This window comes from Podarcis cretensis, assembly GCF_951804945.1.
Source record: "Podarcis cretensis genome assembly, chromosome: 5".
Classification (NCBI taxonomy): domain Eukaryota; kingdom Metazoa; phylum Chordata; class Lepidosauria; order Squamata; family Lacertidae; genus Podarcis; species Podarcis cretensis.
In genome coordinates, this window is record NC_137174.1 from 35,263,144 (window position 1) to 35,278,690 (window position 15,547).

The 15,547-nt window shown below is 41.4% G+C and overlaps 1 protein-coding gene across 4 annotated transcripts in view; it reads right to left on the reverse strand.

Moving 5' to 3' along the window:
- The window catches only part of PRKG1 (protein kinase cGMP-dependent 1), a 660,310-nt gene that overhangs the window by 463,633 nt on the left and 181,130 nt on the right, over nucleotides 1–15,547 (reverse strand). For all 4 annotated transcript variants that reach the window (XM_079976270.1, XM_079976269.1, XM_079976271.1 and 1 more), the window contains one exon: nucleotides 7,965–8,131. In XM_079976270.1, the coding sequence (XP_079832396.1) occupies nucleotides 7,965–8,131 (167 nt within the window). The remainder of the gene's footprint in view (nucleotides 1–7,964; nucleotides 8,132–15,547) is intronic.

The following is a 15,547-nucleotide window of genomic DNA, read 5'->3' on the forward strand; positions in this document are numbered from 1 at the left end:
TCAGGTTCATGGGGTGTGACAGCCTCAGCTGATGCCTTAAAGCAGGTGCACAGAAATGAAAACCAACCATCCCACAACTGCAAAGTCTTCGCTATCCTGAACTTTCAACTTCATAGAAATAAATCTAATTTCTTGCAATGGGAACTAAATGGCGATGTCACTGAAGTGAAGGTATGTACGCTGGTCCACCCATGATGTGCACTTAGGCGGGTAGTGACCCTATGGGAACCCTATCGTTGCCATCAGTGGCAGAGAAGCAGAGAGATTTCACTGGAAGCTGGGTATACTTAGGACAGTACATGACCTTGAGCTCCATGGGGGATACATGGGATAGAAATGTAATACAAGCATCACCCTCCCCACCCCCTTAGGTGCATCCAAGTCTCTGCAAAATTAATAAATAAATAAGCTGGCTTTCCCTCCTGCCTGGAAGTTGCTCAGAGCTGCTGACCAAGCAAGGGAAGGGCTACAGCACTTTCAAAACTGCCAAGTCTTGAAGTAGCCGGAGCCCTCCTGGCGCACAGAGGGAGAGGTGCCTCAGCTTGGCTTCTGACCACCTGCTTGTTCGCTCGCCTCCCTTCTGGCCAGGGCAGCACATTCACCCTCCTGAGACTGTCTACCTGCCTCTGCCTGGCGCCCCATCTGGGCGGCGCTCCATGCCCGTCTGTGGCATGTTGCAGCCAGTGTGCTTTGGGGTGGAGGCTGCACACATGCAGAGCACCCCGATCCCCCGCTTGGGAATGAGGCACCAACTCTCTCTCTCTCCCTGACTTTGCTCATGCTTGGGTTTGGGGGGAAAGTGGAGGGGGCAGAAGGTCAACCTGCCTAGCCCAACCTCATCCCCCTGACACTCGCCTGGTCCACCTCACTCCCCCTGCCCCCCACCACTGCCTCTCCGCACACTGGGAGAGTCGCCAGCTTCCAAGTCTTCTTACTCTGGAGTCATGTTGTGCACTCTCTCTATCTCTCTCCTCCTCACATTCCCTCCTTATAAAGTGGAGTGCTCCCCACTTTATGCGATTGCACTTATCATGCAGGGGCCTGGAATGTAAACCCTGCGTAAGTGGGGGGAAGCCTGCAATGATAACAATAAGCGAAGTACAAATGGAGCATGTGCTATCTCATTTCATGCACAAACAGCACAACCCTTATGGAAGCATGGTTGCTGTTATTGATGGCTGCTCTGTTAGTGCACCCAATGACCATGACTAGGGGCAGTGCATGACTATTTCATACCATTCCAGTGACAGTCATCCTTATTAGGGAGAAAGTGCAGGTTTGCATAACCTTTCAGACTTTTCTCTCTTTTTTCCAGTCCTGGCTTAGCGCATGCTAGGCATCATAAAATACTAATGTGTATCATAATCACCAATGAGAAGTGGGAGGTCAGAAAACGACTGGGGGAAAAATCGTTGACAGGTTGAGGGGAAAGTGTTTGCCGGAATTCATGCTAATAAATGCCATGCTTCTTCACTGAGTGCTCTTATGGGGAATGTATAACCACAACAAACACATCCTGTTTATGATATTGTTTTTTGCATGGTGTTATACAACTAATCTCTCATGCAGAAACATGACCAACACTGCCAAAAGTGTAATAACAAAACACTGCTAAAAATCAAGTGGGTTTAGGAAAATTCAGACAAGCTAATAACACAATCATCAAAACCAAAATTATGTATTGAAATTGCAAACACTCATGGGCATAGACAATAACAATAAAGAAAAATATTGGTAGTTATGCAATATAAGTAATACAATGTAATACCTCTATGTAACTAATTTCCCTTTTAAACATAATGAGTGGAATTCACCTAATGAGCTCCATCAGCAAAAGCCCTGCAAAGAACAATCACCCTCTCCTCCCCCACATTCCCCCTGCCCACATACAGAGGGAGTAGAGGGGGAATAGTTCTGTCTAGTAAGCTGAAATGCTTGCACACAGTGGCGGAGCTTCATGCTCCGGCACCGGGGGGCGGGGGGGCGGGCAGAGAGCAGGCGGAGGCAGGGCTGGCGCGTGTCCTGGGGGTGGGGCACGCCATCTGCGGCGGTGGGGCACCCAGCACGGGCAGGGAAGCAGCCATGATGGAACCCCACCGAGATTGTGCTGCCAGGGGCAATGTGCTCCCCCTGCCCCCCCTTTCCTCCGCCAGTGCTTGCACACACTGGAAATACATCATAACGCAACAGTGAATTCCACACAGTGTGTTTTCTTGGATGCATAACCATCCCTTGCATTATTGTTCACAGAAAAGTAAAGTAAATCATTTAGTAAAGCAGTAGAACATGTTACTGCAAATGAAGAAACAAGGATAACACAAGATTCCTAAGAAGATAAGAAAAGTCTGCTGGATCAGAGCAGTGAACCGTCTAGTCCAGAATCCTCACAGAGCTTAGTCACTGGCAAATTGTTGCTAGATAGTGTGCGTTGGGAAAGAGGCCTGCTTGATTGCCCCACTTTGCAGAAGAGAACTAGAGTTGATGCACTTTTGTTCCCTTTATAATATTCCATAAAACATCCAAGTTCTACCCGTATAATTTTACAGGCAATGTATCTAGTGTACACTTCAGTCTTTACTCTATATACTGGAATTATTGCACTAGAGATGCAGTTGTGGACATCATAAACATTTTAGCATGCAGAGCTTAGAATGTCTGTAAGCTGCACCTTTGGGTTTTATAAACTCCACAGCAGCAATTAGAGTTTACATATGCTCCAAACTGCATACAGATTTCTAAAACTGTTTGAAGAAAATTCATTAGGGGCTGCAGAAAGGAGAACGTTCATCTATGCACCAATTTCTATTGCAGTTGAAAAGCAGATTGGCCCCCTCTGAATAATTGTTTCTTAAAAATAATTTGAGGTCTGATGCTGATATGTGTTGTGCAGGAAAATAAGGAAAGAGGAAGGTATGGGAGGCTGGTCCACTTTGGATCACTGCTAACGGTTGACCCAGGAAGACCCGGGAATTATGGAGCTCAACATTTCATGAAGGTTAAAGAACAAAAAATGTGCTTTCTACCAGATGTAGTGCAGGTAGAAGGGAGACACTTCTGGAAGTATTTCTAAGGTTCCACATAAATGTTGAAACACAAAATATGTCAACTAATTAAATATATGCTCCTCTGTGTGGTAAATGAGTACAGAATAAGCAGTATATTCTGCAGGTAGTCATGAATCAGTAAGCTCTAGTGAAAATGTATATTACCAGTGAAAACAAGCATTTGATCTTGCTACCATCACATCACTCTAGTTGCCATTGTCCATTACTTTGTTTAATTTCTTTATAATTTCATTTTCAGTATGCAGATACACCTAGACTGGTTAAGCCAGATAAATTCCAGAAGCCTGAAAGCATTCTCTGCATTATCACATCTGGTGACCATCAACAGACTGGGCTGTACTTCCCAGTAACAGCTAGCTGACGTTGCAGGGACCTTACAACTCTATGGGAGCCAATAGTACTGTGGCACATGAATTCTTACAATCCAGGTTAGCACTAATTCTCAACCTTTTTAAGGTTCTCTATTTATTGCAAGAGCTCTGTAGAAATTGGACCCCATTTAAATCTATATATTGACCCAGTCTGCCAAACCATGGCTTAGTGTGAATGGGAAGCTTTGTAGATTTCCAGAGATAAGGTAGCAGCTGCTTTATTCCTTCTGCCCTCTTGCCACTACTGCACAACTGTGAGGTAAGCCATGGATTGGCTTAACATTACATTGTCCAAAACCAGGCTCCTGGTTTATCTCACTCTAGACCAACCATGGTCCATCTGTATTCATTTACAAAGCCCTGTACCTTAGGAACAGCCAAAACCCTCATATCCCAGCTCAGTCATCAAGGTATGTCATTGGCTAGCTCTGGAGTTGGAAAGGCTCATCAGACAACAAGAACCCAAGTCTTTAGTGTCATTGGTCTAGTCTTGTGGAATGCTCTGCCACTAGAGATTCAGCTGGTGCCTTCTGTTTCAGCTTTTAACAACACCTGCTGAAAGCACTTCTGTGCCACCAGTCCTATGGAGAAAATTATGCAATCCTCTTTTCATAATAGCTGATGGCTCTTGACTTTAAGCATTTACATTGTTTTTATTATATGTTGATATTGTTGTAAATTGCTTTGATATTTTTTATGATACAGTGGTACACAAGTATTTTTTTAATAAATAAATAATACGAGAATTTCATTTTGAAAAGTACTTCCATTTCACATAAAATTAAGATGTGCCCATGCCCATGCATTTTAACACATCCAGATGCTGGAAGCAGCTCATTTACAAAATAAAGTAGTTGCTATTTCACCTAGGATGATGCTGCATAATTGTGTCAAGTGATAAGTGTTCCCAAAAGTATAACACTTTTGGGAGAATCACTAGGTGGGAGGAAGAGGTGCATAACCCTCCAGCACCCACTGATTCTTCTCTGCAAATGTCCCATCCCTGAGACCATTTTCCCCCTAGCTGCGCTTATTTCTAGTCTCAGAGACTGCCAGGATGAGGGAAGGTAATAAAAATGTCCTGGAGACTTTTGTAGCGGGAGGATTAAGCACTCTTAATTGAACCTGAAGTTCTCCTCTGCCGGTGTCACTTAAATATCTATATAATACTAACATTTTGAGAAACGCCATTATTTCCTGGTAATGTATTTTTTTTGTTCTCATATATTATGCCAATGGAAATTTTGAAGTTATTGCTTCCTATATGAAACTGCAACATAAAATTTGTTAGTACTGCTTCCTACACAGTATGGAAAAATTGCAATCATAACCACCACACTTACCTGGGAGTAAACCCTATTTAATTTGATAGGACTTAAATCTGAGTAGACATAGTTAGGACTGAGCTACCAAGTTCAGGGACCTCTCTCAGTCACCAATTCATAATGCACAACATTGTTCTAGTCAAGCATGCATTCCCAGAGCTGAAAGAAAAACAAAACCGCACTACGACAAAAGGGCTTAGCCTTAAAAGGATAGGAAAACAAACTTACGACAGCAGCTTTTTAAAAAAAGTGATTTAAGAGTAGCATTAAGGTTTTGGAATAAAATTACATTTCAAAGCATAATTTGTAACTTTGAGGCCCCTTTTATTTATTTAAGCAACCAAAACAAGGAAGGGCATGATTGACACAGGCAAAGTTAAACATTGTTTCATAGATTTCAACAGGTGAATAAGTATGTGCTTAAATTTCTGTCATTGAAAACATTTAACTAAAAATGCTTCAATCCAGGCTGGACCATTTTACCCAGAAAACCAATATACTACACAATATTGTAATAATAGGTCCATTTTTTTCACACCAAACCAGAAAGCTAGAGACTTATAGGAGATGCACTGAGCCCCATAAAAACTCTACAATCCAACCCCTAGCAAGCAGCCTTAAATATCTTGGAAATCCATGGTATTAGGTTGTGACCAGAAAATGTATTAATTTGCCTGGGTTGTTTACTGGTGCAAAAAAACCCCACAAACATGAACAAAAATCTGCCAAATTAGACCCTCTGATAATGACAAATAAAACATGTATAAATGCAGTGCCAACAACTGCACCACCAGCTGTTTTTCAAAGGTGTTGAAAACACAAGGAGAAAACTCAGTCAGTTCTCAGACGCCTGTCATATTCTCTGAAATTAAATTGTTATACAGGAAACAGATAGATTATTAAACCTATCTTGGGCCCTTGAGACTGTAAAGCTCTTCAGTTCCTCCTTTCAGAACATCTGACAGTGCTGTAGCAACATGATAAAACTTCTTACATCATGTAATACAAATTAAGGATAAGAACAATATTTTGCAATTAAGTGATACTTATAATGCATGAAGCTATCAAGGTACTTTATAATCAGCAATCTTAGTATTAAAAACACTGCACTAAGTGATAATTTTTCACTTTTCTGATCTCCTAAAATGAATGATCTACCGTATTTTTCGCCCCATAGGACGCACTTTTTCCCCTCCAAAAATGAAGGGTAAATGTGTGTGCGTCCTATGGGGCGAATGCAGGCTTTCGCTGAAGCCTGGAGAGCGAGAGGCATCGGTGCGCACCAACCCCTCTCGCTCTCCAGGCTTCAGGAAGCTATCCACAAGCCTTGCAAGCCCGGCGGGAATTCCCGCGGGCTCACAAGGCTTCCGGGCAGCAGCCTGCAGCCCGAAGCATGGGGCGCCCTCCGGAGGGTGCCCTGTGCTTCGGGCGGGTGTCTGCAAGCCTTGCGCGCCCGGCGGGAGGTCCTGCTGGGCGCGCGAGGCTTGGGGCGGCAGCCTGCAGCCCGAAGCATGGGGAGCCCTCCGGAGGGCGCCCCGTGCTTCGGGCAGGTGTGCGAAAGGCTTGGGGCGGCAGCCGCGGCTGGGGGGGGGGAATTTTTTTTTTATTCATTCCCCCCCCCCAAAAAAATGAGGTGCGTCCTATGGGCCGGTGCGCCCTATAGGACGAAAAATACGGTATATGTAGTAATGACAACAGGTCATTTCAAGTTTTCAAATACAGGTCTTCAAACTTCTAGTTTTTTGACAGTCTAAAACTACAGTCACTACCTTCTTATGTTGTGTACTCCAAAGATGACAACAGGATTCCACATGTAACCAAATAGTTAAATAGATGATAGGGTATGATAGGACTGCCATATGCCTGGATTTTCCCAGACATTACCAGGATTTCAAACGTGGAATTGAGGTCCAAGGGGGATTTCTGAAAGGCAGCACTTTGTCCTGGATCTTAGGCAAATCAATCGCATTATTTCGGCATTTTTTTTTTTAAGAAAAAAAAAGCTTGTGGTGTCCTGGTTTTTACTTTTTGAAATATGACAACCCTAGGGTATGATCAAAGTATTAAGTCCGCTTTCCAGTTTAGAATTTCACAGAAACTGTGAATCATCCCCAGATGTGAAAACATCATGCAAACGTGATTAAAATATACATCTAGATAATACGCATAGTGAAATTTCCTAAGTAGTTCTGCAATGTGTGTGCCTTTCACTCAGCTGAATATGCACAATATAGCAGTGTTCTAAACTGTTATATTAGGAAGCAATCCTCAGGTTGTGTCTGTATCAACAAAAATCTGCACTGGATTCTGCCCAGTGTAGTCCAATCCATTCACTCAATATGTACTCTAGCCCTGCACCCAATCTGCAGATAAGTGTGTTCACAACCTCTGTATAGCAGCAGGGTACCACACACCACCACATGGTTTCTCACTCAAAGTGAAAGAGACTAGATTTGCAACACTCTCACTTCAGTGGTATTGTTCAAAACAATGCACTGTAATCAGGGTGGGTTACCTGTAGCCCTAATGACCAGGAGTGGGCAGATATGGATCTACTGCAAGGTCTCTGGGTAGTTTGAAATAGACAAGGAGTTCTTAGTTGTAGTTATTTAAGAACAGCAGTAACAAGACGTGTTTGCCCTCTCACCCTAAATTATAGCATTGAAATGAAGAATCCTTCAAGGTAACAAGGAGTGGACTATGAGCTCCAGGCAGTTCTAGAACTCAAAACAAGTCCTGGGCTCAGAATTCTTTACATCTAAGTGTGTGTCTTTTGCACTAGGCTCTGGCTCATAAATCTCAGGGTTTGAGCAAAGAACAAAAAAGATCACTCAAATATGAATTCTGCCCACCCTTGCACCAGGTGTTGTTGAACTCCAGTTCTATCAGCCTCAGCCATCAGGACCAATGGTCAAGGATAATAGGAGACTGAGGCCAATAATCACCTGGAATGCCACAGATTTCCCAATCCTGAATTGGTGTAAGTGCAGATACACTGCACTTACTGATATAGTTAAAAATGGATTCTAGTATTAAAGTACCATACTGGGTATGAAAGCAACATGCAATGAGTGGAAACGCTTTATAAGAGTAGCCTCCTCTAGCCACTATGGAATGTTCCATGTAATATAGCAATAGTCCCTCTGGAAGCAGCTAAGAGGGAAAACATATATATATATGAATGAAACAGCTGTACGACATACCTTCCATGACATATACCAGTGAACCGACATCTCCCTCTTTGATAATGCAACTGTCCTTGCCATATTCCACTGGATACATACAATCCACAATCTCCTGGATCTGTGACAGTTCTAGATTCTTCATGAAGTCATTGTCAAGAATAGCTTCCTTTATTAGATCCTTTGACCTATGGAGAGAAAGGAAAGATATGTCAAAATGTGCTAATCAACTCCCAAAAGCAGCATATGTGAATGTCATTGTGTGATGTGAAATATTTTTTTTAAAAAAACTTCTTACTTTTCAGTTTGGGAAAATACTTATAACAAACAATTCACATACCACACACACACACACACCATTACATGCATATACAATACAACTTATTCACAAAATCTAAATCTAGAAGCAGGGGAGTGGGGGTGGGAAGTGGGGTGCTGAACACCTGTATGTTCAGAATTTGTTTTTGAGATTGACCTTTCCTGGTTATGAACCACAAGAGGAGGATAGTTATGCAAATACTGTCACTACTTGGTCTATGCTTAGCACCCATTGAAACAGAATGTACATAAACTGGGGACTTGTTAATTGTTCTCTCTTAGTCAAAAATACAAAAAACTGCAATCATGTTGTGGGAATAAAGCAGTCCAAAATTCAGACATCTCTGCAAGAAAAACTACCATATTTTTTGCTCTATAAGACTCCCCTTTTCCCTCCTAAAAAGTAAGGGGAAATGTGTGTGCGTCTTATGGAGTGAATGCAGGCTGTGCAGCTATCCCAGATGCCAGAACAGCAAGAGGGATTGCTGCTTTCACTGCGCAGCGATCCCTCTTGCTGTTCTGGCTTCTGAGATTCAGAATATTTTTTTTCTTGTTTTCCTCCTCCAAAAACTAGGTGCGTCTTGTGGTCTGGTGCGTCTTATATAGCGAAAAATACAGAATGTTGTTATGAACAACAATAACTTCATGTATTAACTCCCACCAACTTTACCTCAGCAGTTCCCCCAGCTTCCAATACCAAAAATTATAGAGGTAACTTAGTTACATAAAAACTTCTTTAAGGTTTGAGGTCGTCTGGTTTTAATGAAAGAAATATAGAGTAACCACATAGCTTTTCGTAATTATATTTTTCAGTAACCGTTAAAAGGACCATGTTCTCCCCAGTGGTACTTGTAATAGTTCTGTAATTTTTGAATAACCTTTTCAAAAATCCCCATAGTTCAGTATCTCAACAATGCAGGTAGGACCAATCCCTTTGTTTTTTCATAATGTTTTACAAAGCTTTTAATGAAGCATCAGCATAAGACTTGAAGAATTATCTACTACTCTGAATCACTCAAGCCCAAATGTTAACTGTGCTCTAGTCATCATAATTTACATATTGAATTTCCCCCAGTATGTCTATCAAATCTATCTTTATCCATCTGATAATACTGTGAACAACATAAAGATTACAGACAATAATTGTTTAAAAGCTTCTTAAGGGATTTTGTGCAAATGAGCATCTGAAAATTATAAATGTGAACAAACAGGGGCTTAAAGAACATAATTTATAAATGGTAACATTCAAAAGATAAATATCATACATCAATGTGTATTTGTGAGATTCTTGGTTAATTTTGTTTGCCAAATCCTGCCTTTAGTTATTATTTAAATATATGCCAAATAAATATTTTATGGTCTCAAGGTAGCTTCAACATTAAGGGAGAGCATGTGGGTGACTGTGGGTGCATGCAAATAGCACTTCACATACAATGTGCGGAGCAGAAACATCTGCTGTTTCCTAGATTCTCCAACCAACCAGGGGAGAGAAGGTTGGCTGGTTTAATTGCTTAGAGAACTATGTTTTGAAGGTTGTTTTTCCCCCTCTCAGTTTTTTCCCCAAAAACTTATACAGAGGTAGGAAACTTGTGGCTCTCCTGGTGTTGCTGGGGAGTACAAGGTAGTGTTATGAATTTGGGACTCTTCTAACCCCTGGATCCAGCAAATCTCTCTGAGGTCCTGCTTCTTCCATAGTCATAGCCTTGGATTCCAACAGAAATCAGGTCTCTCTCTCTCTCTCTCTCTCTCTCTCTCTCTCTCTCTCTACCTTTCTAGCCTGCTGGTTTTGCTTCTGGCTTCTAGCTCACATCACTCAACTCTCCAAAAATCTGGCCTTTTGTCTTTTTAACAAACAGACAGTTGAGGGAAGGAGACCCACTCGTTTTTTTCCTCTGGCACAGAGCCACTCACTTTGTTACCTTAATGACCCATACTTACTTAACGGACCATTACAAGGCTGGCCTGGCTATTCCAGCAATTGAATCTATGCTGCATCCAGGAATTTGAAGCGGGGCTCAAGCCTACAGCCTTCTTTTCTCCCCCACAAAAAAACTCATAACAATATTATACATAGCCTTCTAAATAAGGGGCACCCATCTATAATAATAATAATAATAATAATAATAATAATAATAATTTATTATTTATACCCCGCCCATCTGGCTGGGCCTCCCCAGCCACTCTGGGCGGCTTCCAAAAGAATATTAAAATACTATGATACATCAAACATTAAAAGCATCCCTAAACAGGGCTGCCTTCAGATGTCTTCTAAAAGTCTGGTAGTTGTTGTTCTCTTTGACATCTGGTGGGAGGGCATTCTACAGGGAGGGCGCCACTACCGAGAAGGCCCTCTGCCTGGTTCCCTGTAACTTGGCTTCTCGCAGTGAGGGAACCGCCAGAAGGCCCTCGGTGCTGGACCTCAGTGTCCGGGTAGAACGATGGGGGTGGAGACGCTCCTTCAGGTATACTGGACCAAGGCCGTTTAGGGCTTTAAAGGTCAGCACCAACACTTTGAATTGTGCTTGGAAACGTACTGTGCTCGGAAACGTCTAAGAGCAATGGTCTTCGTAATGAGTTACAATTTGTTGTTACTTCATTCATAGCACCAAGCTGATCATCAGGTCATTCAGCATAAGTAGGCTCATCCTCAAGCTTTGTATGTTCTCATGCTGTTACACTCAGACTCTCCAAGTGACCCTATTTTCCAGGGACAGTCTCGAATCTACAGAAGCCATCCTGGTTTCCGATTTGATCCTGGAATGTCCCTATTTTCATCAGAGAAATGTTGGAGGGTATGGAATAGGACATCCCCATGGCCTTTTTCCAGCCGGAACTCACCTGAATTCAGTTCCAGAACCTCTCAGGTGGGCACCATGGCCATACTAAGAGAATGAGGGAGGTGCTCGTGGTGAGTTCCAGCACCTATTTTTCTAGAAAAATAGCTCTGGATGTCGCTATTTTCACCAGAAATGTTGGAGAGTATGTATGCTGCCCTATCAGATAGTCTGTTGCAACCGTATTTTAATCACCTCACCAAACTGTACACCTTGGCATTTTAACAGCACAAACTAGAAGTATTGTTCTTTTTTATATATAAAAAATACACATAATGTAATCTGTGACTCCTCCAAAAAGATATACAAGTCAGTCTTTCAATACTATCTCCTCTGCAGTGCCTCTGGGGACATCTCTGCATGCTGTCACTTTGGTTAGCTGCTGAACCAGTCTGGATCATACAGCACATGCCCAGCCATGCCAGCTGCTAGAGCTATACATGGCCAGGAGTCTAAGTGGCATGCATAATTATATTAAATGCATCACATAGTCTCTACCCCCCAAATTGATATGGTAGAAGCGTCTTCACAAGAACACCAAGGTAACCTATTTGAGAACAAAGCCACATTGCTCTTCTTCCATAATAAAAGTCAACTTTCAATCTATAGAATATTATACAGTTGCAACATAAATGCATGTATGTTTACTCAGATGTAAGTCAGTGTTCACTGGGGCTTACTCCCAGGTAAGTGTGCATAGCTGTAGGTTATTAACATTTCTTTCCAGTATGTCCTTCAAGTTTCAACCACAATACAAAGATCTTTGTTCTTTTATTCTTTTAAAATGCATTCTTGTAACCTTTTATTGAAAGTACAGGAACTTCCTTCTCCCTGATCTTCCTTTAGTTTAGTACATCTTTCTCAAATTCTGGTCAGTAGGATTATTTGCCTTGTTAGCTGTGCAGACTGCATAAAAATTATTTTCAGTTATCTCCACTAGCTATTCTTCTGTCTTTGATCAAATACAAACTGTTTTCCAGTTCTGTATACCTTGACCCACTGTGACCTTTGACTGACATCTCTGGCTCAGTTCAGACATGATGGCAAACTAGTACGATTTGGCACTATGTTGAAGAGCTTGGAATTAGGCATGTGTTCAAAGATTCTCTCTTATCTTCCCCCTTGCACATGGAAATTCCTCCCAAACTTGTAAATTATGGTTTGTGCTAGCCCTGCAAGCTGGGATTTTAGACAAAAATTGTAAACAAACAATACTTAACTGAGAATGACAACAGCGAAAGGTTCCTGCAGTAATTGGACAGCTGCACCCCGGACAAATCCCACAAGCAAATTAAATATTATGCACAGTATTTTTTTATATAAACTTGCTGCTGACATAAACTTCAAATTGAGCATTTGGGGGGGATTGAAAAGCTCTACAGAAAGAAGTGAACTGAAACACACCTAAATATTTAAAGCCACATTTCTTGCTAGTAAAATGATACAGCTTCTCAAACAATGACACTACTAGGGTTGGTCTACGGAGGGTCCTACATTCATTGAACAAAATACTGATATATTTGCCCTTTGATTGTAATGAGACCTCTAAGCAGTTTACAAAAATGATAGTGCCACATTAATGACAAAAGTCATACATAATGTGTTTTCTTTCTTCTTCATTTTAAACTTTTTCTACAATGGCTGCACCGTTGCTGGTGGAGCAAAGATCCAGAATGATATGTCCACCTTTTTTTTATTGACCTGTGTGCCTCTGGGTCTCCTCAAACCCATTATCATCACCACTGCTCCCCAAATATTACACTGGCAGGGATTTTCATGTAAAACACAAACAAATGTTATGCATTTTACTAAAAAGTTATTATATATAATGTAATATACAATGATCACACTGCAAAGTATGTAGGTGTAGACAAGTGCATTGTAGAACGGCTGCAATTATACTGTTTCTTTGTACAACCAAGTGATGTTTCTTGATAATAGCAGCATCATTAAAATGGAATCTAAACCAAATTTCCCTCAAAATTCACACCAGTAAATTCCAAGTGAAAGTGATATTTGCATCTCAAGACTTCCCTGTTAAAACAGTTTTGGAGTTGGCATCTCTCTCATACACTCTCTCTCTCTCTCTCTCTCTCTCACACACACACACACACACACACACACAAACGTCCTTTGTGAGCAACACTTCTACAACTGCCAATGCTTATAAAAGCTCCATGTGCTCACAGTTTCCATATACAGTGGTACCTCTGGTTACATACGCTTCAGGTTACAGACTCCGCTAGCCCAGAAATAGTACCTGGGGTTAAGAACTTTGCTTCAGGATGAGAACAGAAATTGTGCTCCGGCAGCGCGGCAGCAGCAGGAGGCCCCATTAGCTAAAGTGGTGCTTCAGGTTAAGAACAGTTTCAGGTTAAGAACGGACCTCTGGAACGAATTAAGTACTTAACTCGAGGTACCACTGTATTGATTTCATGTAATCTCACACTTAAAACCACAATTTTATCATTTGATTCAATTTCAAAAGTTGATCATGTTTCTCCTAAGTCCCATTTTATATCGCTCAGTTCATTCATCCTACCATGTACTTTAGTCAAAAGAACAACAGCAGAAGTGTAGCAGCGGTGGAAGAATCTTTTTGCCTTACTTAGTTGTGCACAGTGTTATGGCAGATAACTAATTAAAATACAACTAGTACGTGTTTTTCATCTTGGTGAGGTTTAATTCATTACAGAGACCATGAGAGCAGCTTAGCATCATTGCAAATCTTGTACATTCACATTTTTCCCAGGTACCTGCCAAACAGCAGTGATTAATTTCCTCTAGAGCATTTAATGAAATGCAGTTTACATCTTGTATAATTGAATAGTTACTTCAGATAAAAATACATTGATATTAGGGACAGTTCTGAAAGTATCTGAACCTCATATCATGCTTTATTAAAAACCAAACCCACACAGTTGTGCTTAAGTTTTACATAATTTCTGTTATCTATGAAATAAGACATTTAACTCATCCTTTGCTTTGCTTTTTCGGGACAACAAATAGCCTTTGGCTACTGTACTTTCCTTTGTTTTTGGAAACAAAAAGCCACTTCATTGAACTGAGCTAAAGGATGAGTTTATTAGAGACAATCTAAACAAGCCTACCATTTTTACTGGACACATTTCAAGGCAGGTAGGCTTTTGGGAATATTCATTTAGCCTTGGGGCCACCAACGTTGTGTTTAGAGGTGCCCCCGACATCTCCATTGTCACCACCACCCCATGCTTCCTGTCCTTCCTAATTAGTAGCAAATTTGGGGAGTTATTGTGGTTCACTGATATGTAGTTTTACCATTGGGAGAAAAGCTTGAGTTTCCAGCCACTGTCTTCTCCCCAAAATGCCTCTGAACTCCACCTGGCCCCAGAGGCACTCTTAGAATAGGAAAGGAAGAAGGGCGCTTGGAGCTGGTGCTTTGCTTTCCAGTTTGCACAGCTGAGCTGACTTTTTATTCTATTCTATTTTTTTTAAGGAAAGGAAGAGGAACTGCCTGATAGGTGTCTGGAAGAACTGGGGGAATGATGGGAAGGGAGAGCATTTGGAAGTGCTGCCTGTTACAATTTGAGGAGGGTGATGTGTTGGGTGTTTTGGGGGGGGGGAGTGTTGTGGGGAGGAACAGACTGTTGCTTGGCTGATTTGCAGGGGTTGTGGTTTGTTTTGGTTTTCCAGGGAATAATACCAAAAAAAAAAAATGTAAGCCTCTCACTTTTTTGCATTTCATAAGACTAGAAGGGTTTAATGTGATCACTGATACAGAACACCATTAAGTGCTGTACACTTAGAAAACAAGAGAAGTTCAGACTAGTATAATTAGCAGGTAATTTGCTCACAGTGCAGTGATTGAGTAGAGTTAATCTGCCAGTTATACATAAATTATACAGAGCACAATTACTGTTTATGGAAGTCTTTTGAAAACATTTGGACAATGTGGACGTTTTAATTCCTCGTAGGGTTAATAGCATCAGTCACATATAATAAACATTATGACAAAAGTTAATTAGCATCTCTTTCTAAATCAATCACAAAGCATAAAAGAGCAGAGATTAGAATTTCAGAAGTGGATTGAACACCTGATGAGTTTACATTATATTAAGGGGTTCAGACTTTTAACAGCTCAGGAGGTGCACAAGGTGTCGTGACATACAACCGAGCTTGAATTTCAGCTGAGTTTTGTACCACAAAAGACATCAAAAACAGCTCTAAAGAAGCACGAACACCAAGGTTGTCAACATTTCCAAAGGGCAGAGAGGGAGTACAGCCAATGCACATTTCTTTATTTGTTCATTTAATCCAGGAGTGCAAATTCATTTTTTTGTGTAGGGCAATATTGACAGTAATCTGCGAGGGACCACACAGGGTGGTGGGTGAGACTACAGCCCAAAGTGAATGGGGCCTTTCGGGGAAGCAGGTTTGTTGTGCAATGCGACCCACACAATTATATTTATGCAA